At 36.8% G+C, this 22654-nt stretch overlaps 1 protein-coding gene across 1 annotated transcript; it reads left to right on the top strand.

Annotated features, from left to right (window-relative positions):
- Positions 1–5916: 5916 nt before the first annotated feature.
- Positions 5917–6632, top strand: LOC107783615 (uncharacterized). Its single transcript, XM_016604600.2, has one exon. The coding sequence runs from the start codon at positions 6033–6035 to the stop codon at positions 6429–6431; it is 399 nt and encodes a 132-aa protein (XP_016460086.1). The 5' UTR covers positions 5917–6032; the 3' UTR covers positions 6432–6632.
- The last annotated feature ends 16022 nt before the right edge of the window (positions 6633–22654 follow it).

Genomic DNA, 22654 nt, shown 5'->3' with positions numbered 1-22654 from the left:
AAGTTACTTATCTATTTTTCATCATTTAAAAGTCACTCAACTTTACCTTTGTAACTTAAAAGTTATTCTAGTTCAAAATCTATAAAATATCTCCAATAAAAAATATGACATGATATTATATTTAATTAAAAAATCTAACAATAATGTCACATAAATTTAAATAGACCATATCTAAGTTAGACTCATTTCTTCCTCAGCCCGATTTGACCTATAACCAAAATAGGTTTTTAATATTTGAACAATTAAGTGGACTAGCACTTTGATTTTGTGGTTAATTTGTAGAAAAAGAAGTCTAAGAAATTTAAGAAAAATTAAGTCTTTTGAATTTATCTTTAAGTTTTGGTTGTATATTTACGGTCAATGACACAATACGTTGTATCTTTCTTTTGTCCAAACTATCGCTATAGGTTCTCTACGGTTGTGGTGTATATTGACAATTTCTACTATACAATTTCATTGTGGGTGTTTCTTACTGAGCAATATTTTTGTCTGTTAGTATTGCTTAATAAGCAATATTTTGACTTTAATGGAATAGTAATTTGTGAAAATAGGTTTTTATTAGCTTGTTGTTCTTGTACGTTAGTGGTACATTTATATGTTGTGTGAGATTGATATAGTAGTATTTTAACTTCGTGAAAAATTATAAAATGATATGAAGGATGCAAAAACTGATTTTGTGCTAGTTCTGTTCATATTTTTAATAAAATTATATGTAGTGGCATTGAGGTTATTACGTAACAAATAAAGTAAGATATTTTTAGCACAAAATAATTATTCTCTTCTTTTCCTTCTAATGTTCAAAATATTAAAACCCATTTGGGTTATCGGTCAAGTCAAACTGTGGATGAAATGGGTCTAAATTGGGTATGGTCCATCTAAGCTTATGTGACACTATAATTAGATTTTTAATTAAATTTAACCATATCATATTTTTATAGGATATTTTATAGGTTTTGAACTAGAATGACTTTTAAGTTACAAAGGTAAAATTGAGTGACTTTTAAGTGATGAAAAATAGATAAGTGACTTTTATGAAATAAATGATAAGTTGGATGACCATTGGTGAAATTAATCCTAATTTTTCTTAGCGGCAATCAAACTATTGGTGTCACTAAAAACTTGAACTAATAACTTGTTCTCGCCCAAAAGAGTGGCGTAACAGTCAATAAAATAAGCGAAAACCTGGATATAAAAATTTAAATCACCCGTTAGATGACTTATTGCCATCTATCTTAAAGTCTTGGTGTATAAAATTGCCCCACCTGTTATGATGAAAAATAACATGTATTATTATAAAAAAGAACTTGTTCTATAAATTCCCTACCACTAAACAAATCCAGATGGTCATTTAGTTCCAAATAAAGGATATCCCAAAAGTATAAACGTGGGATTACAACCAAGATTATAACCTCGATAACTTATTCCACCATTAATTAATACCAAAATTATGGTATACAACTAATAACAGTTTTAACTAATACCTCAAAGTAAACACGGAATAAATTTAATTTTAAAATTTATACTGAGATAACCAACCTAACCACTGAAGCAAACGGCCCCTTAACGTTTATCTCTTCGTATTTGTTGCAATAGTTTCAAAATAACATGAGATATATACCATGCTCGTTTTAGGAAGGGGAAGAAGCGAAGAAACAGTAAGCCATTGAAATTTAATGACGATTTACTTCTTTTAAGTACTATTACTTCAATAAACTTGTCAAAGCGATGACAAATTCTTTTCTTTCGGTTGTTTGGTATTTTATCTGAGTCATCAGCTTAACTGTTTGCTTTATATTTTAATAACTTGTTCAAAATGGTGTCTGCTTTTCTTGAAAGCGCTGATCATTAAAAGAAAAAAAAGAAAAAAGGAGCCGAGTCCCATTTTTTATGCTAAACAAGTTCAAATATTTCAAAATGTTAATTTTATACACAACCCTTGGATTCACTTTCATTTATTTTGAAATTCATCTCTCACCTTAATATTTTTCACTACCAAATAAACTGGGACAGCTACTAGGATTAGAGGTGAATTTCGTCTAGCTAGTTATAGAGTGGAGTAGTAAAAATGAGATACCTTTCCAATTGGACTTGACCAAATGAGAAAAATTACCTTTACTCTATTTTTACTTTCAGTCGTTCAACCATCCTCTATTTTCACCACAACCAAACATGACGTAAGATGGATTGAGGGGTGATTTAAGTAAGCTTACAAATAGGGACGTACAAATCGAATCGAAAAATCGCAAAAAGTCAAACCAAATCGTTTAAAAAACCCGATTAGGTTTGGTTTGATTTAGTTTGGTATTGAGTAAAAAAACCCGAACTAAACTGACATATAAATATATAATTTTTATATATACTTTTAAGACTTTTTATAGAATTTTCTTTTTAAAATGTCTAGAAATATTTGCGATTTTCTTATGAGATGTAATATTTAGTTAAATATAAAGTGACCCATTTATTAACTTTAAATAATAGGTTGTATGATCATTTTCTTATTAAGTGTAAATACGTCAATCTTTTTGTTCTTCCATATTCATATGTCAAGATCTATTAAATTCTTATATCTTTTTCGAATTTAAAATGGTATTTTAATAATTTAAAATTATATAGAACATATTATTATATAGGTTCATATTTATTTTTATGTTTAATTACTAAATTCGGTTAACCTTGAATGTGTATATCAACATAAAATTATTGTTAAACGGCTAAAAAATAACTATCATGTGTTACTAAGAAAAATTTTCCATAAGAATATTTTAATAGATCTTATATTTTTTAATTTTTATTAAACATATATTTACTTATCAAAAATTTAACAAAGTAAGATAAAAATAATATTCATATAACAAAAAAACCCGAAAACCCCGGTAAAATCGAACCAATCCAAACCGATATAGTTGGTTTGGTTTGGTTTTGATAAAAATCGAACCAACCCGGTTCATGTACACCCCTATTTACAAATTATAGGAAAAGTATTACTTCTCTCACCGTCGAGTCGAGGGTACAGTGAAATAATCATATGGATCACCAAAAAGGGTTTTGGTGAAGTGGTAAGTAGTAAGTACTCCTTCATTTTCAATCAGAAGTTTCGGGTTCAAGACCTGGATATGAATTTTGTTAAGGAACCTAATGCGGGATTTCCCAATGCAAATTTAGATTTAGTTGGACTCCAATATGAATATCGAACGCTGGGAGTAAAACCCAAAAAAAAAATGATTTGGATCTCTTCTCAAATAAAAACCTTTAAAGTTTTATCCTATTAAATTTCGAATGCTTGAATTTATTATTTAAAAAAAGAACTAGTACTCTCGTGATGGAAGTGGAACAATTTTCTGGAGATGCGTAGCCTCTTCTCCTCTCAACTATCAAGCAAAGCAAGCAATCTTACCAAAAGGAAAGAAATGAAAACAAAACATTTTTTTTTTCTTTTTCGGATGGATCATACGCAGTGTACGACGTTGTTGACCAAGCCAGGAAACTTGATTAAATGATAAAACCACATTGAACTTTTCTTAATCCGCGTTTTCCCAAAGTTGGAAGCACATCGTTATTTTCGTATTATGTGTCGTACAAGATCAATATCATTTGGAATAGGAAGGACAACAGTCAACACATCCAACTTTCTTGTGTAACTGTCACACATTTTCTTTTTTTTTAAATATTTCCATTGAATAGGTGATCGGCCTAGGAGAAAAAGAATAGCCAGAATGTAACGCACACTTCTATAATCAATTTATTTTAAAACATATTTTTCTCAAAAATATTTTTCAAAAAAATACTTTTGGTAAGAGGTATTTGATTTATTAATTTGAAAAATACATTGATCAGCAATTAATATTTTTTTAAATATTTAAAAATTATTTCTAAATGTATTTTTCTCAAAAGTACTTTTGAGAGCTTCTCAAAAATTACTTATGCTTCTACTTAAAAATATATTTTTTTCCTTATAAAAGCATGACTAAATACCTTAATTTTTTTAAAAAGCACTTTTTTAGTAATAATAAAAATATTTTGGCCAAAAAAAAATAAAATTAGTCAAATACGCTATTACTTTGCCAGACATCAATAATATTAGATTATAAGTTTCAGTTTATCACAGTAAAAAAAAAAAACGAACACAAAAGAGACTGTTGCGTTGCGCTTGCTTAAAAAAATACTAGGAATTTTATTATAGAGATCGAGTCACAATTGTTCGTTCTATCGCAACAAAAGTATATTACAAAAGTCTTTTTATAAACACAAAATAATGTTAGAAAAAATTAAATTTAGAACCAGAAAAATAAATAAAACAAGATTAGACATAAAAATCAAGCCGTTTTTTCCGGCCAAAGCGTACATAAATGCGACTAGGAAATTAAAAAGGAATCTGAGATGTGAAAGGACCTTGGGCAGTGCACGTTCTGCCCCCACTTCACAAATTTTAGTTGAGTACTCCCGCTCGTTTGAATTTATGTGAATCTCTTTGATTGAACACGAAATTTAAAAAAAAGTGAAGAATTTTAAAATTTGTGGTCCTAAATAAGTCAAAAAGGGGTCCAAAGTATTTGTATGGTTATAAAAGTTTCTCATTAAGGTTAGAATGATAAGTTTAAACTAAACTTTTACCAAATTTAGAAGGAAATTATTCTTTTTGAAACGGACAAAAAATAAAATAAATTCAAATAAACTGAAACAGAGTAGTATTTAATATAGTATACAAAGACAACTGGTACTTTAATTTTCTTTTCCTTTACTCCCATATATAACAGCTGTCCCCTCTCCTGTCTTGTTTTTCCAAAAGGTTCGGTCTTTGATGTGATTTTGAGAAAATATAAATAAAGACTATTGCAATTGAAGCAAAAGATGAGAAAACTTTTGATTAACGTAAAATTTGTTGATACTGAAAAAATAATAATGACTTTTTTCCAATTAGTGTGTCTATTCATAATGACTTTGTTTAATGTCCAACCTATAATCACGTGTCATTCAGGTCCGTTACCATGTTACATTGTTATTAATATTCTTTGCTACTTTATTGTTTTATCTTCATTGTTTCTTGAGTCGAGTGTCTATCAGAAACAATCTCTTTATCTTTATGAGGTAGAGATAAGATTTGCGTAAATACTACCTTCCCCAGACTCCATTTACGATATCAAACTGAGTTTGTTATTGTTGTTCATCTACCACGCTCTGTAATCCAACTTCTCTTACACTTCACAAATTTAAACCACTTTACTACTATGATAGTATCTTAATTGAATTCGAAAAAAAAAAAAAAAACTGTTCTCAAAGTCTCACCTACCCTGACCATCTTCGAATTCTAAAATGCTTAATATATTTTTACGTAAAGTTTATGCTAATAATTAACTTTTAATCATCAAACACTAATCTCTACTGCACATGAAACTGTGATCTGTAATTTTCCGTTGGAAGTCATCATTTTTTAAGTCTTTTATTCGACCTGTATTTATGCAAAAATAAATAAATTACAATTACTACAATTTTAACCTGTTATACTAGTACCCAAAAAATAGTGGTACCAATTTACACTTACTTTGGACAAATATAAATAATTAAACTTTAAGTAATTTGATTAGTATTAAAGTTCTATACACCATTGACAATTATTAGTAATCCAACTCTATCACACCGTTATGTGGTCCCACCAATCAGGTGGCCAACACAAAAACAAACTTTTTAATTTCCCCTTAGAACGTGCCAATCATAACGATAACCATAATTTATGTTAGTAATAATAATAATTAAATGATCCAACGGTCCTTAGAATCCTACCGTTTCGCAAAACCTTATGTGTTCGATTTTCCAACTATACACGTGTACGTTTCAGATCTCTCAACACGGAAATAAAGACGTAATCAGACTAAATTCAACTTTCAATCTCTCCTATATATACTCCTTTCCCTGTGGCGGTGTTCCTTGTCTCTGCAACTCTCTTTATACAGAAAATACTTACACTTTCTCTCTCTAAAAACTGCTCAACACTTCAAAACAAGAGTTTTCGAAAAAGCTTCTAGAGAGAGAAAGAAATGGCTTACTCGAAGATGATGTTCGCATTTGTGTTCGCTTTGGTCGCCGGATCTGCTTTTGCTCAGGCTCCGGGAGCTTCTCCGGCAGCTACACCGAAGGCATCACCGGTTGCACCAGTAGCATCACCTCCAACTGCTGTTGTTACACCGGTATCCGCTCCTTCACAGTCTCCTACTACTGCCGCTTCTCCTTCTGAATCTCCATTGGCATCTCCACCAGCTCCACCAACTGCTGATACTCCGGCATTTGCTCCTAACGGCGGCGTTGCTCTTCCCCCATCCATCGGCGCTGCTCCCGCCGGTTCTCCAACCTCGTCTCCTAACGCTGCTTCCTTGAACAGAGTCGCCGTCGCCGGATCTGCAGTTGTAGCTATCTTCGCTGCATCTTTAATGTTTTAGATCTGAGGAGAGTTTGCATTTTGGATTTGCGCACGAGATGTTTATGATTTTAGGATTTATTTTAGTCATCTTACTCGGTTGATGTTTATTCGTTTTTGTGACTTTTACTCGTGGGCGGTGGTGACCGCGTACATGCTATTTATTTGATTTTTACTATGGTTATTGTTTATTGTTATTATTATGGATTCTTTGTTTATTCTATGATTTTCTCTTATTTATTTTTTGCATTTCCATAATATAAACTTTACATTAACAAGATTAAGAATACGTTGTTAAGAATTAATCTTGTTAACAAGACTGTAAAATCACTTGGAAAGCAGTAGGAAGTTGCGGAGTTTGAGATTAGGGAGAGGTGGAGAATGTCGTCTAGTAACGTGTCGAAGGAGTGGACTACTTGAGGAAAGAGTTGGAGTTTGAGTTGGGAAATAGTTTAGGAATTGGGGGTCACGTGGTTTGACAGCTGTTTAAGAACCTGTTTTGTTTACAGAAGGAAGTGCATGTGCTTTCGTTACAGAAGGTCATGTGCGAGATCGCTAAAGTTGGAATCATATCATATTGTACCTAATATAGGACTGTGTAAACCCTAGTTCTTTAGTACTTATTGATGATGTTTTCGTTTTTTCTTTTGTTTCTGCCAAATGCCTGACCGTGAACTACGGTGGATGAGACATAGAGGACTTTGGGTAGGAAAGTGGTCCCAAGTCTAACATGATACCCGTACGCCGTTTTAAGTTAATTGTTTAAAAGTATAGGTGATGGAATTTATTTTATAAACAAGCAGTTACGTATTTGGATAAAAGTGCTGAAACTTAACAAGGTGATTGACTTAAAAAAAAGTAGCTTTTAAGTTAAGTGTTTAAAAGCATAAGTGCTGAAATTTATTTTATAAATAAGCAGTTACGTGTTTGGATAAAAGTGCTGAAACTTAACAAGCTGATTGACTTAAAAAAAAAAGTAGCTTTTAAGTTAAGTGTTTAAAAGCATAAGTGCTGGAATTTATTTTATAAATAAGTAATTATGTGTTTGGATAAAAGTGCTAAAACTTAACAAGCTGATTAAGTGTGTGGTAAACAAGTGCTGGTAAACACTTTTTCTTGTTAAAATGACTGAAATATCCTTAAAGTTGTTAACATTATAAAGAAGATGATGACCATAATATTATATTTTCCGTTCATAGCTTCAAATTCAGGGGTAACACGTAAATTTATTGAATTATTTGATTTTAGAATATAGTTACACCAATTAAAAAACAAAAGAAAGGATTCAACGACCAAAAAAATTAAATATTATGGAACAAAAAAAAGAAGCCAAAAGAACAATATTTACAAAATATTGGAATGTATCAAACATTATTTAAAAAACTATTGTTTGCCTCACGTTCAGAACTTCAAGAAATTGACAAATATTGGAGAATGGGGAAAAAAATAGTATGCTGTAGGGTTTTTACTTAAGGGTAATTTCGGGATTAAGAAAAATTATAAGGGATAAAAATATAATATTCTTGGTCAAAGCAATATGGCTTTTAAGCCAATGTAGAAAAAGTTAGGGTTTTCCAACTTATTGGTTTTGACTTTTTAAAGTAGATTTTAACTTTATTTAAGCCCATTTTTTGGTTGCCAAACACTTCCACAAGTTTAAAACTGCTTAAAAGCTGGTTTGACCCGCTTTTAAGCCCATCCAAACATGCTCTATATTAGTTTTGGGTGAATATTATTTGCACCTTTTAATTTTGCTTTAAAACTCAAATTCTTTACTCAATTTTAAACAATAGACACTCTTCCCTCATATATCATTTTTTAAATGCCTATTTTTCTTACATTAACAAGCTTTATCTTTTTTGCACCTCTTTAAAATTTATAACATTTTTTAAAAATTTACGTAACGGACTTACCTATGAAAAAATAATATTATTTTTCGAGAAGAAAATGTTGGAAATAGTAATTTATTATATGAGCTCATGACGTTCTATGATGAAATAAATAAGCAGACTAAGAATAATTAATTTTATTAACAATAATTAAAACTCTAAGAATTAGAATTTTATAAATTTTATTTCACTGCAGGTAACACGAAAAATAATTAATAATAATAGAGAAGCTTTTATAACAAATTTTAAAAAGATCATTTATTTATATTGTAAACAAGTTTTAACATACAAGATAGCAACTTTTTTTTTTTTTGGGTAAATAGGATTTTATTACCAAAGGTATTATGTACCGTCAATACAAAGAAAAACCTAAAGATAGGCAACTGCAGGATATACTTCTCACAACTAACATCTAATTTCCAAAGTTACTAACAAGACAGACTATATTATACAAGATGAAAATTCAAATTTTCAAGCTCCTTAGCAAGTCTTGTCTTATGTGATTCCCTATAGAAGATTTCCTGTATAATTCTTCTGATGATGCTCTTAGGATCAACTTGTTTATTTTGGAAGACTCACTCATTTCTCTCAATCCAAAAGTGATTGTTTATCCGGAAAATTAGATAGAGTTGAATTTGAACGTAGTTCTAAGGGTATGTGGTATAACTTGACACAAATCGTAAAAAGAAATAGAAATATCCAATCTTGACTATAAAGAATAAAAGATAAACACAGTTGAGAGAAGAAAAATGAATGAACAAAATAAGATGAAGTAATGGAGCTCAAAAGGTTAATCTTTCACTATGAGAAAATAATATTCTTGTTACCATGTGAATGTGTCTTTACAGAAACAACAATCATCCCTTTTATAGTGGAGGAATCCTACTTTAGATATAATAAAAAATACATAGTGGAGAGCCCATGATGAATTAACTTTTCCCTAATTCCTGTCAGGATTCTCTCCCTTAGTGCGGTTGCAACGACTCTTGTCTGTAAGCTCGATATTGACTCAAGCTCTCGATCTTGACTCGAGCTTGATTCTGTCTTGGAGTCCGGTATCGATTCGGGATCGGTGCCGGTCGGCCTATGAATCTTAAGCTCGATAATTTCGCTTTGCCTCATAGCTCGATTTGGATTCGAGCTCGATAATGATATCGAGCTTGACATTGATCGGTCCTAGAACTCAAAGCTTAATGACCTGACTTCGGACCTCAACCTGATATTACGAAGATGCTCTTCGGTCAAAGTATTACCATCTCGATCAGTTCGTACGATGGATTAATCGATTTTGGACGTATACAGATAGTCCTCTCATTTCTCGGGAAGGATATAACGAGAAACGACATGATTTTCCAACGGTACGATTAGATATATACTGACTTTTGCATCGAGTCCGATCGTGACGTACGTGATAGCTGTCCCATCGATTCAGTTTACCGAGGTATTTAATGTGTGTCAGACGATGGTCGGTCATTACCGATATTGAACCGTCATTGTTCAGACTATAAATAGCTCGCTCCTTCATTGAATCAAACTTTACTTTTTTCTCTAATCAGACCTCCAAATCTTCTCACTCTTTTCGTCTCCTTTTCACTGCATGTAGAGCCATATTTATCAGCGTTGAAACCACCATCTTTTTATCTTCCTTTGCTCCTCTTTACTTATAAAAATGGCAAAAACCTCAATGACAGTACCGCAGAAGGAGAAAGCTTCTTGCTCCTCTTCCCGTCCGTCCAGCGGCAAGGCACTGGCGGAGCCGCTTCCCTACGAGTATGTTCCCAGCCCGTGTACTCTAAAGTCCGATTTCAAAGTCAAAAACCCTTCATCGATCCCAGAGCCGATGTGAGCATGTGTCGATGTATATGTGCTCGATAACAAAGGGCCATCTCGAGGCCGTAAGAAGGGACTGCAACTGGGGTCCCGAGGTAGTGTTGCAAATTCCTTCTCTCGAAGAGAGCATCACCGCTCATGTGGAGGGGTTCTTAAGTGTTTATACTTACCCCTTCACATTGGGTCCCCTCGACCCAGTGATTATTGATCTTTGTAAAAGATATCATATCACTCTTGGCCAAATTCACCATTCTCTATGGCGCATAGTAATCATACCGGGCTTCTTCTCTAGCAAGGCCGGTGGGATAGAGTTTACTCTAAATCACCTTATGCGGTTGTATTAGCCTCGAATCTATCGAGGACTAATCAGGCTCCAACGCCGGGCAACGAAGGCCTTGATCTCGAGCATTGATGAAGATAAGGATCGGGGTTGGATGAGCTGTTTTGTATGGGTGAGGACCCGTGATATTATTTCGGAAGAGAAGATATCATTCCCTGAGGAGTGGAACTTTCACCGTAAGTGACCTTTAGACTTTATTCTTCGTACCTTCTTTGACTTTACCTGATACCCCTTTCGATATGCAGCTGTTCCTTGGATGCCTCAAGCGGTGCCCGACCTCGAGGATTGGGTTCGAAAGTTAGCCTCGACTTCTACTTATGCCGAACACGCATGGCGTGATTTGTCAAAAGGCAGATGGGAGGCCAAGAATCATGGTAAGTGCCTCCTTTTTTACGTTTTTGAAACACTTTTTACGCTTCTTTCATCACTAACATTCTTTTATGCAGGCCTGACCAAGGATGCCATTTTGAGGACTTCAAGTGGCGAGGAAGGAACCAAGTCCCCGATTCCGAAACCGGGTGAAGATAAGAAGAGAAAAACCGCTTCACAGTCCGAGGACCCCAAGCCCAAGCCTCGAAGGGTGAGGAGAAAAGTAATCGCCCTTACAATGGACTCGGTCCAAAGACTAAGAAACAAAGAAGAGTAAGAAGAGGAAAATGCCTCGGCACTGACGGTCTGACCTAGAAAAGCCGTCGAGGTTTCCAAACCTTCCGAGCCGATGACGACTTCTAAAATCAAGCCTCGTGTCGAGGAGGCTTCCAAAAACAAATCAGATGAGGGTCCCAAATTACCAGAGGTCGAGGTCGTTTCTCAGCCATCTATGACCACACCGGACGGGGCCGGTTCTGAGACCTCGAAGATTGATCAGAGCATCCCGAGCGACTTGCTCAGGACCATTACAGTAGGCCACTTGCCTTCTCTTCTGACTTTTTGTGAGGAGGCATTAAGGGAAGCTCGAGAGTTGAAGACTCCCGATATGGACAGAGGCTCTAGTGTAGGGGATCCCTTTTGGGATTGCTTTACTGGAGTCGATGATGCCTCTGATATTAGTGATGCTTCTATTCTTCTAGAAGAGGCCCAACGTCTCATATCTCGGGGAAATAATATGTTTACTGCACTTTGTTTCTTTACTCTCTTCTAAATCTGACTTGCGTTTTCCCTTTTTGTGTAGGCCCTTACCAAGTTTCGAGCTGATCTCAGCCTGAGACCGAGCTCCAAAAGGTCTCGGAGGAGAGGAATGCTCTGAAGCTTCTTTGCGGCCAAAAGGATGAGACTATAAAGGATCTTCAGGCGGATTTGGCCAAGGCTCGTGAGGAAGAGGCCAAGCTAGATAAACATGTGAGCATCCTTTTGATAGAGTATGGATTCGAACCAACTGTATAGGTTAACACTTCGTTATCTCAGCTGCAACAAAAGGTTGAAAAGATCGGGTTGTTTCGCAGAGAAGTCGATCAGGTCAAGGCCGAGTGTGATCGGTGGAAGGAGACCATGGACCGCCTGGCTGCAGAAAAAGAAGCTACCTTGGCCAAACTATTATCGGTCGAGGTCCAACTTCGAGGCATCAAACAAAAAAGTTCGGCCCAAGCCAAGAGGATCGAGGGGCTGAAAATCGGGCTTGCTAAGGCCAAGGCGGTGAACGAGAGTACTAAAGTCATGGCGGACAAGTCATTGCTATGTACCGGGCCGATGCTAAGGCTTCTCAGATACAGTTAAGGCAAGCTTCTGACCGAGAGAAATGGATTATAGACTTGGCAAAGTGCCAATCCCGGAAGGAGACCCTCAAGGAAATCTATACTCGAGGTTTTGACCTCTCCGAGGAGATAGCCCGAGCCAAGGTGCTTGAGGCTGAAGCCAGGCAGCTTGCCTCTTTCGACGATGAAGATGATGATAAAGAAGGCAGTCGATGCGGATCCGATGAGTGGCCTGGAGGAGAAGTTGCTCCCGAAGAAGAGGTCGAAGAACGGCCGTAGTTAGGACTTAGTTTTCTTTTTTGCAAGGCCTTGATCGGTCTCATGTACATACCCTTTTTTATCAATATATAATAAAAAAACTTCTTTTGAATGCCTTCTCAGTTTTATGCTCAAAACGTGTTTTGTGCTTTTGCCTTGTGAAAATTTTGTTGTTGCAGCCTCTGTAATCGAGCGAATACTAGTTCGAACTTAGAACAAAACCCTTAGGTTTTTTAGACACGCAAGGGTGAGTCCCCGAGTTCAATAATATGTTCGAATTTCAGATAGCTTGATCGACGCCATGACCGCACTGTTTTTATAATTAAGTTCGAGTATGTTTTGAACTTAGAATAGAATAAACCCTTAGGTTTTTATCAAATAATGGGTAATTTTCGAATCTTGTTGTAACATACCCATGTTGGTCCTTAGGATTAATAGTTGAGTGAGTGATTACTCGAACTCAAACTCGAAGTATTGTAGCGTGTAGGCTTTTATGGTCGAGTGAGCGATTGCTCGAACTCGGAGTAAGATAGCCCTTAGGCTTAATAGTCGAGTGAGTGATTACTCGAACTCAAACTCAAAGTATTGTATCCCGTAGGATTTTATGGTCGAGTGAGTGATTATAAGATAACCCTTAGGCTCAATAGTTGAGTGAAGATTGCTCGAACTCGAAGTAAGATAGCGTTTAGGCTTAATAGTCGAGTGAGTGAGTGCTCGAATTCGAACTCGAAGTATTGTAGCCCGTAGGCTTTATGGTCGAGTGAGTGATTGCTCGAACTCGAAGTAAGATAGCCCTTAGGATTAAAATCAAGTGAGTAATTGATCGAACTCTAAGTAAGATAGCCCTTAGGCTCAATAGTCGAGTGAGTGATTGCTCGAGCTCGAACTCGAACTCGAACTCGAAGTATTGTAGCCCGTAGGCATTATGGTCGAGTGAGTGATTGCTCGAACTCAAACTCCAACTCGAAGTATTGTAGCCCGTAGGCTTTATGGTCGAGCGAGTGATTGCTCGAACTCGACGTAAGATAGCCCTTAGGCTTAATAGTCGAGTGAGTGATTGCTCGAACTCGAACTCGAAGTATTGTAGCCCGTAGGCTTTATGGTGTAAGTTTTTCAAAACTCCTTCGGTAGTGGTCGGCCCTTAAGCCTGTTTGAATCATGAAGCAGAACGAAATTTTCAAAGTATGAGTTATAGGTAAAGAGGTCATTATACATGTGTTCGTATTTTGTGCCAGGGCTCGAGCAAAACTATGCGGGCATGGTTCGTTTTTACCATTTGGCCCTTACACCTTTCCCTATCGAGACCCTGTTTGACATGACTTTGGTATGAAATAACTTTTTTGTATCGAACTCGATCTATTCGATGGTAAATCCCCCCCTACTATTCAAGGTTGATTGTAAAGAAGCATTGGATACTATTGAATTGTCCTTAGGTTGCACATAGTTGTTGTCTCGTTAAAAACCTTGCCGGAAAAACCTGATTGGGATAAAAACCAATCTAAGGAAAAAAGAGTGCAACTCATACTTTAAAACTTGAGGTCTCAATGCCTTTGGTCGAACTCCTGCAATGAATTAGCGTCGAATATATGTAGATGAAAGAGGGGAGAAAATCATACCTTAACAATAATATCGTTTAAGAAGTGATATGTTCCAGTTGTTTGGTAATGGTTCGCCATCCATCGTTCCGAGTTTATAAGACCCTCCTCCGACTATATCGAGGACTTGATAGGGTCCTCCCAATTCGGGCCGAGCTTCCCTTCATTAGGATCTCGAGTGTTGGCGGTGACTTTCCTTAGGACTAAGTTCCTGATCCTGAAGTGTCGGAGGTTGGTTCTTCTATTGTAGTACCTTTCGATTCGTTGCTTTTGCGCAGCCATTCGAACAAGTGTCGCTTCTCGTTTTTTATCTAATAATTCGAGGCTAGTACTCATAGCCTCGTGGTTTGATCCCTCCGATGTATGTCGAAACCTTGCGTTGGGTTCTCCGACTGGAATTAATGTTTCGGAACCATACACTAAGGAAAACGGAGTTGCCCCCGTACTTGACTTCGATGTTGTTCTATATGCCCAAAGGACTTCGGGCAGAATTTCTCTCCATTTACCTTTAGCTTCGTTCAACCTTTTCTTCAGGTTTTGGATGATAGTCTTATTTGTCGATTCGGCCTGTCCGTTCCCACTGGGATGATATGGTGTTGACAAAATCCTTTTTATTTTATGGTTTTTGAGAAATTTTGTCACTTTAATGTCGATAAATTGCTTACCATTGTCGCATACTATTTCTGCGGGTATCCTAAATCGACACACGATGTGATCCTAGATGAAGTCTATAACCTCTTTTTCTCTCACTTTCTCGAACGCCTGTGGTTCAACCCATTTAGAGAAATAATCAGTCATAAATAAAATGAATTTAGCTTTACATGGGGCCGATGGTAGAGGGCCGACGATATCCATCCCTCATTTCATGAATGGCCATGGGGATAGGACTGAATGAAGTCGTTCTCCGGGCTGATGGATCATCGGTGCAAACTTTTGGCATTTATCACATTTTCGAACAAACTGCTTAGTGTCTTTTTCCATGCTATCCCAGTAGTATCCTGCTCTAATGATTTTGTGAATTAGTGATTCAGCACCGGAGTGGTTCCCACAAGTGCCTTCATGTACCTCTCGTAAAATATAATCGGTGTCTCCTGGTCCTAAACATACTGCCAATGATCCATCGAATGTACTTATGTATAATGTTCCATCTTCAGCCAACAGGAATCGAGCAGCTTTGGTTTGTAGGGCCCTCAATTCTTGTCACGCCTCGAACCTGGGGGCGAGACCGGCACCCGAAGCCTCATCTATCCTTGCGTACCAACTTGCGACTAAGGAACTCTGAACATGTGATGTCGTACTTTGGCCATGGGCCACATTGCAAAACAACTGCGAATACTGACTAAATATCAATATAAGGTTGGGCCGACAAGGCCATCATAACTACTACAGCTGGCAAAACAATAAAATATACATAAAAGGCCTACCAGCCCAACATATTGCACTAACTAATAGGATATGTCTACACGCCTCTACTGGTGGATATACTGTGATCGGAATTAGCTCTCCGACCTACTCATAACATATATACATATATATACAAGATGTACATAAAGCTCTAGACCCGGCAACTCCGAAAGGCATGGAGCTTACCGATCAAGCTGAACTCAGGCAATACTTAATGAGGAGGTCTACCCGTCTGTCTGTCTGAACCTGCATGCATGAAATGTAGCGTCCCCAGAAAAGGGACGTCAGTACGAAATAATGTACCGAGTATGTAAGGTAATATACTGAAAGCTGAAACTGAACTGATAATATAATAAGTGAAAGCAACTAGAAGTCAAAGATAATCTGAAGATATGGTTACCTGCTGATACTGACTCAACTCTCTCAATATAGTAAGTAAAATAGTTGTCCGGCACTACAAGGCTCAATATATATATAACTGCTCTGCCGTAGTAGGCTCGCTCATAGGCGCTCGGCCATACTAGGCTCTGTATCTCGGCCAACTGGGCTCGCTCATAGCCGCTCGGCCACAGTAGGCTCAGTATATAACTTACCATCTAATCAGAGATTGCCCAATAGGGGCCTTCCCATCGATTATAGCTCGATGGTAATGAAAATACTGTAATACTGTATATATAGATTCTCTGCCCTCTTGACTGGAAGAAGATAATACTCAATTGGATATGAAGTCTCGATAATGAGAATACTGTAACTTACAAGACTAGAAAAATATACGTAAATTCCGGGATATGAATTTTTATTATGCCTCGTTATCAAACTCGTGTAATTACGAGATCATGCCAAAATGAAGAAATGGCTTAATCTTAACATACCTGGATTAGGGAAAAGTCCGTATGATATTTTTAGAAAAGGTTGCACCGTACTTCTTTAGAACCACAAAAGTTTACGTTGCTATGATTTCAATAATTCTCGTTGGATTTTTGTGTAGGAATTTGAAGAATCACGTTGCTAGTGTAAGGTTTAGAATCTGATTTGAAGTGTTTTTGAGAATGAAATTTGTTGAAAACTTGCTAAGTGTAGTGTCTATTTGAAATGCTTAAATTAGGAAGATGTTGTTAGACTTCTTACATAAAACTTGCTAGATTGAGTGTTCTGTTTGAAATTATTAAATTAGGAAAGTTTTTATAAGATCTCTTACTTTATTTCTTTAAGTCCAATGAAGCCAAATACTAAATGGCTTATACGTACTCACTTATGATGCCACCTTTCAATTAAGATCATTAGTCAGTTATTTTAAATGGAGGGGCTGCCACATTTAGTCATTATCATATATATCCCTAATTAATTAAGTGATATCCCATTACCCAATAATTAACCAATTACCCATATAATTAAGAATTATCTCAACTAACTTAAAATACTATTCATTTTTAATATACCTTATACATCATACTATCGTGGTCATATGGTACCTTGTATGGTGCTAGTCCATAAATACAGGGTATTATAGTTTGGACCGTATTTTATCCCAAATTACCAAACTTGGACGAAATTCATTTTCTTCTATTTTCTTACCTTCTCTCCTTCACAAATTTTACTCATCACGTATTTGAATTAGCATAATGCTTATAATCTCAAAATAATCTCATTCCCTAAACTTCCATTAATTTATTTATGGCGTACTTTCACGTACGAAATATGGGGTGTAGTATCATTCCCCCCTTTGGAACATTTGTCCTCGAATGTTGACTGATGCACTTATCATTTTCATAACTTATAGCTCTTGTGAATATCTTAATAATCTCATTGCCATTTAGGCAATTGTTATGTGAATAAATCCAAAGGCCAGGGCATTCCCCCCTTTAGGCCTCTTTCTCACGCCACGTCTTATGGTTGGAATCCTTCCAATCTCGTAACTGTTGCTACCTTCTTTCATCTAGCTTGTACGATTCTGACCTTGTAAGTGCGCCTATGCGACTCTTCTCTCCTTTTTCCTCCAGCTTTTTGCCAATCTCTAGGCTTTACTTTGTGAATATATACAGAGCTTGACAAGATGTCCCTCTGGGCATTTATAGGTATACTGAAGTTCTTCGCTCGGTACTTTGTTGAATTTACAAATATTGCTATACCTTATTTCATAGACCCGTTTATCCCTTCGTATGACTTTACTGCTTCAAGGTAGGTCATACTATACCATAATTTTTACTTCAATTTATCGCTACTGAGGTATGCTACCAAACTCCAGGTTACTTTTGTTGCTTATCCTATAAGAGTAAATCTCAGTCCTTTTGTGCTTATTCATTACCGTTCATCTTAAGAATGATGGCCTAATCTCATGTCATACTTTGTAACTTGTATCTGTTTCTTGTTGATTCACCTCAATGTTGATCTACAATCCACCACTTGAAGACTTGAAACTTCTTACGTAATACATTGCCGCTAGGGCCCACGTCTCATCGGGGACATCTGGAGTAATTAGGTTCATCCACCTAGGGGTGATTTTATACCTCCTTAACCGTACTTTATAGCATCCCAATGTGACTCACCTTATATGGGTATTTTAGTCCCTTACAATTCCTGAAATCCTCTTTAAGTGATTACTCAATCGAAGGCCCAAACGTCATCCTTTATCTATCACAATCACACCCTCATTCTACTACCAGGGTATCATTCCATCTTTTCTAAATGCTACTAGTCTTAGACTCCTTTGAGTTCGTTCAGGCTATACTGAGCTTTCTATAACTTAGAGGAACCATCAGCTCCCTTGTTTTCACGGGGTTAATTCCGAGGACTTATACATTTCTTGCCAACTCCTCACTCGCCCTTTCTTATCCTTACTCCTGTCTTCCTAAAACCTGTCGCTTTACTGTACTTTAGCTTGCGACCAATTTCCTCATGCTTTTCTGGGACCTCAAGCGAGACATCGCATCGTCTCTAACTCTTCTTTTACTCTCTAATTAGACCTTTCAGTACTTAGAAACCATAGGCTGGAAGGTATGCCACTGACGACGCTGCTATCATTCCTGGATACTGAATCCGCGTGCTTCTAGCCTTTTATATGTAGTATGGACTATTCACAACCTTCTGCATTTGACTATCTTGTATATTATTCCCCTTTACCTTTCATACCTTAAAATCTTACACTGTATCTTCTATCTCTTTCATGACCTCCCTTCCACATAGGTATAATTCACGTTCACAACTTGAAGCTCTATTATAATACTTGCACCTTTGGGCATACACAATTCGGTGGGAGCTTCATTCTGACTTCTTATGAGGCTGGTACTTCTTCTAACTGGCTTTATCGTAGAGCCGTTATAGAATATGGTTGTTGTACTATCTTTCTTGTACCTATGATATTAAGAGTAGTTCTGAAATATTCTTAATCACGATTTCTATAATTTTCTGGGTCTAATAATCAGACTCCTGATTTACTTCATTAATGTAACTCTTTAGTTTCCTCTTTCTTCTGATCAGCCTTTATGTAGGCTTAAGTCATCTTCCGATCTGCGGCTCATAGTATTACTTTAGCCCTTCATGGACACTAGGGAATATTCAGGATACAATCTTCTAACAATTCAATCCTTTGTCTATGACCTGTACTCAATTCTTTCTTTTAACTTAAACTAGAGTCTTCTATGACCGTATGATTGTCAACATATATGTTGCATGGCTTATACTCCGAACTCTTAAGTGCATTCATAACTTAACTAACTCGGGATCATTGATCGAATAATTGCTTTTGTTCCTTCTTAGCTTTCTTCAACGTAAGCTATCACTTTTCCTGGTCTTTCTGCCCCTTGTTGCGTGCATACTTAGCTTACATGCCGGAGTTTTTGTGCAACTCATATGATCTCAAATATTACTTTTAATTTTACTTCCCGTTCATTAACTACGGTAGGTGCCACTTTCCTTCGGAGTGCTTACAATGTTGTTGTGAGACTGTTGTTACACAACCATTTCCTCTATAGGTCCTTGTGCTTAGGTTGAAGCCTTCTCCCTTATTTCCTCAGCTAGTCTTTTTTTGTATTACTTAGGGAGAACCCTTAACTCTTGTAAAGTTGTGAGCTTATTACAGACCTTTTGATGTCCTTCCTTGTCTCTAATTATCCGCAGTTGCTTACCTCCATGCCCTTGTGCCTGTAGGGTTGCTTCTGAACTGATACTTTGACTGTCTTCCTAGTGGCACTCTCTTTTATCCCTGTAACATTCATACGGTACCTTGAACTACCCTGATTCTTATTTGAGTATATCTCAAGTATTATAATGACATTACTGCGAGGTTGAATTCTCCATGTTGGGGTTTACTATATTTATCTTGCATGATTTGCTGATTTGTCTGTAACCTCTTATCTAGTTATTACTAGGCTCTTCCTGAATCAACTACTACATACTTGTTGGCCCATTCTTATGTCCATATTCCGCGTAATATTTCTTGGGTTATTTCATTTGTCTTAACTTACCTCACGTATAGGCTCCTTATTTATCAATAACATCCCGGATAGGAACCCTTACTTCTTTTTCTTGACGTCGTGCTTACATAATGTTCTAGAATCATAGCATACCTGTAACATTTGAATAAGTGCAATCTCATCACTTTCTCATATTTTATCGCATTCTTCCTTTATCATTCCATAGTTACTAGATCCACTTAATTCTGACTTAATGCCACATCATTCCATATTTCCCCCTTTAGGGGAGTACTAAGAGTTGGAGCTATGCCGACCTGCCTATAGATGTTTTTCCTCTTCATCTTTGGCGTCCTTTCACATCATCCATGACCCTTACAAGGATAACAAAATTCCTTACTCGTGATGGTGACACGTAGTGTAACTGGCACATACAATCCCTTAAGCTTAACTTTGCTCATATTGCTTGCTTTAGGGAAGCGTCTCCCTGAATGACCATTCTCTGAATTCATCATGGATCTTCTTCTGTTGTCCATTCTATTATTGCCGGAATGCAATATGAAATTCTCATGATGCTGACTATTGTCGAATTACTCCGTTCCTAATTCATGTTTAGTTTATCTTGTTCACCAATGCATACTGATTTCTATTACTCCGGGGTCTAACTTTTCCTTTTGTTAATCACGTTAGAGTCGCGAACTTATAAGGATGTGACTGTATGGACTATACTCTTTTGTTGTCTTAAAGCCCATCACCTCTCGTCTCTTTCTTCATTTGATTATAGATTTTGTAACACTTTACCGTTGCCATCCATGTATCACATCTCACTCATAATGCTTTATTATCCCTCTTCGTACTTCCCTGCTAATATTTCTATCTATCACTTTATTCTGAAAATTCGAACAAAACAATCTTTTGCTTTTAGCTCCCTTTGCTCCATCCATTGGCTCTTCAAATTTCCAAACATTCTTTCTCTATTAGGGACGGGAGCCACACTAAGGTAGTATTTACCCCTTCCAGAATTCCAGTGCACGTCCTTGTAGTACTCATATCTAGCTGTACTATTTTAGAGTGCACCATCTAGGTATCTTATAAGGAGATCCATTAGCATCTTTGTAATATCCTTCGAAAATGTCAACTAACGCAAACCATCCATTCATCATTTTGGGTTACTCTAACCCCAGCTGGATCCTGCTATCCTATCATTCTCTTAAACCATATATGTTAGCTCCCATATGGCATGACTGAGATAAGTGTGGCCGATTGTACGTACATATATTACTGTTGAAGGTAATTCAACATGCTTATATCTCCCTTCCTGAATGGTAAATAATGATAATCTTTATTAACTGGGTACCTCACACCCTTCTTCACCTTGCTTCTTTTTCTTGCTGCAACTCGTGTCTAACTTTCGATTCCGTTATTCCTTTTTACCGTAAGAGTGGATAAGTATTCTTTCCTAAAAGCTCCTTATCAAGAACCGTACACCTTTTAGTACACGCATGATCTGCCGAAGACCTCTCAAATTACTCATCATAAGCAAGATGCAAAATCGAGTTCCTCTAACTCAACACTTCCACAACTATATCTCTTATCGATCGTCTTTCTGAATGTAGGCATCGTCTTATTACGAATAAAATAGAAGTTCGGAATTTGAATTCTTATAAGTGAGCTCTACCACACGATCTAGAGTAAGAAGAAAGAGTGACAGTCTTAAATGCCCTGTAGCCTCCTGCTTATAAGTGTGGTGCACAACACACCCATAAACAAGACTCTACTAGACACGACTTGTAGGCTCCCTAGGACGGAACTGCTCTGATACCACTTTTGTCACGCCCCGAACCTGGGGGCGATACCGGCACCCGATGCCTCATCTATCCTTACGTACCAACTTGAGACTAAGGAACTCTGAACATGTGATGTCGTACTTTGGCCATGGGCCACATTGCAAAACAACTGCGAATGCTGACTAAATATCAATATAAAGCTGGGCCGACAAGGCCGTCATAACTACTACAGCTGGCAAAACAACAAAATATACATAAAAGGCCTACTAGCCCAACATACTGCACTAACTGGCAGGATATGTCTATATGCCTCTACTGGTGGATGTACTGTGATCGGAATAGCTCCCCGACCTACTCATAACATATATACATATATATACAAGATGTACACAAAGCTCTAGACCCGGCAACTCTGAAAGCCATGGAGCTTACCGATCAAGCTGAACTCGGGCAACACTTAATGAGGAGGTCTACCCGTCTGTTTGTCTGAACCTGCACGCATGAAATGCAGCGCCCCCAGAAAAAGAGACGTCAGTAGAAATAATGTACCGAGTATGTAAGGCAATATACTGAAAGCTGAAACTGAACTGATAATATAATAAGTGAAAGCAACTGGAAGTCAAAGATAATCTGAAGATATGGTTACCTGCTGATACTGACTCAACTCTCTCAACATAGTAAGTAAAATAGCTGTCCGACCCTATAAGGCTCGATATATATATAACTGCTCTGCCGTAGTAGGCTCGCTTATAGGCGCTCGGCCATACTAGGCTCTGTATCTCGGCCAACTGGGCTTGCTCATAGGCGCTCGACCATAGTAGGCTCGGTATATAACTTACCATCTGATCAGAGGTTGCCCAATAGGGGCCTGCCCATCGATTATAACTCGATGATAATGAAAATACTGTAATACTGTATATATAGATTCTCTGCTCTCTTGACTGGAAGAAGATAATACTCAATTGGATATGAAGTTCCGATAAGGAGAATACTGTAACTTACAAGATTTGGAAAATATACGTAAATTCCGGGATATGAATTT

This window comes from Nicotiana tabacum, chromosome 12, assembly GCF_000715075.1.
Source record: "Nicotiana tabacum cultivar K326 chromosome 12, ASM71507v2, whole genome shotgun sequence".
In the NCBI taxonomy this organism is placed as follows: Eukaryota; Viridiplantae; Streptophyta; class Magnoliopsida; order Solanales; family Solanaceae; genus Nicotiana; species Nicotiana tabacum.
Note: the sequence above shows the minus strand (reverse complement) of the source record. Positions and strands in the feature narration are given on the sequence as shown.

What these genes read in the sequence shown, in the direction of transcription:
- LOC107783615 (XM_016604600.2), top strand. Translation starts at nt 6,033, where the DNA reads ATGGCTTACTCGAAGATGATGTTCGCATTTGTGTTCGCTTTGGTCGCC.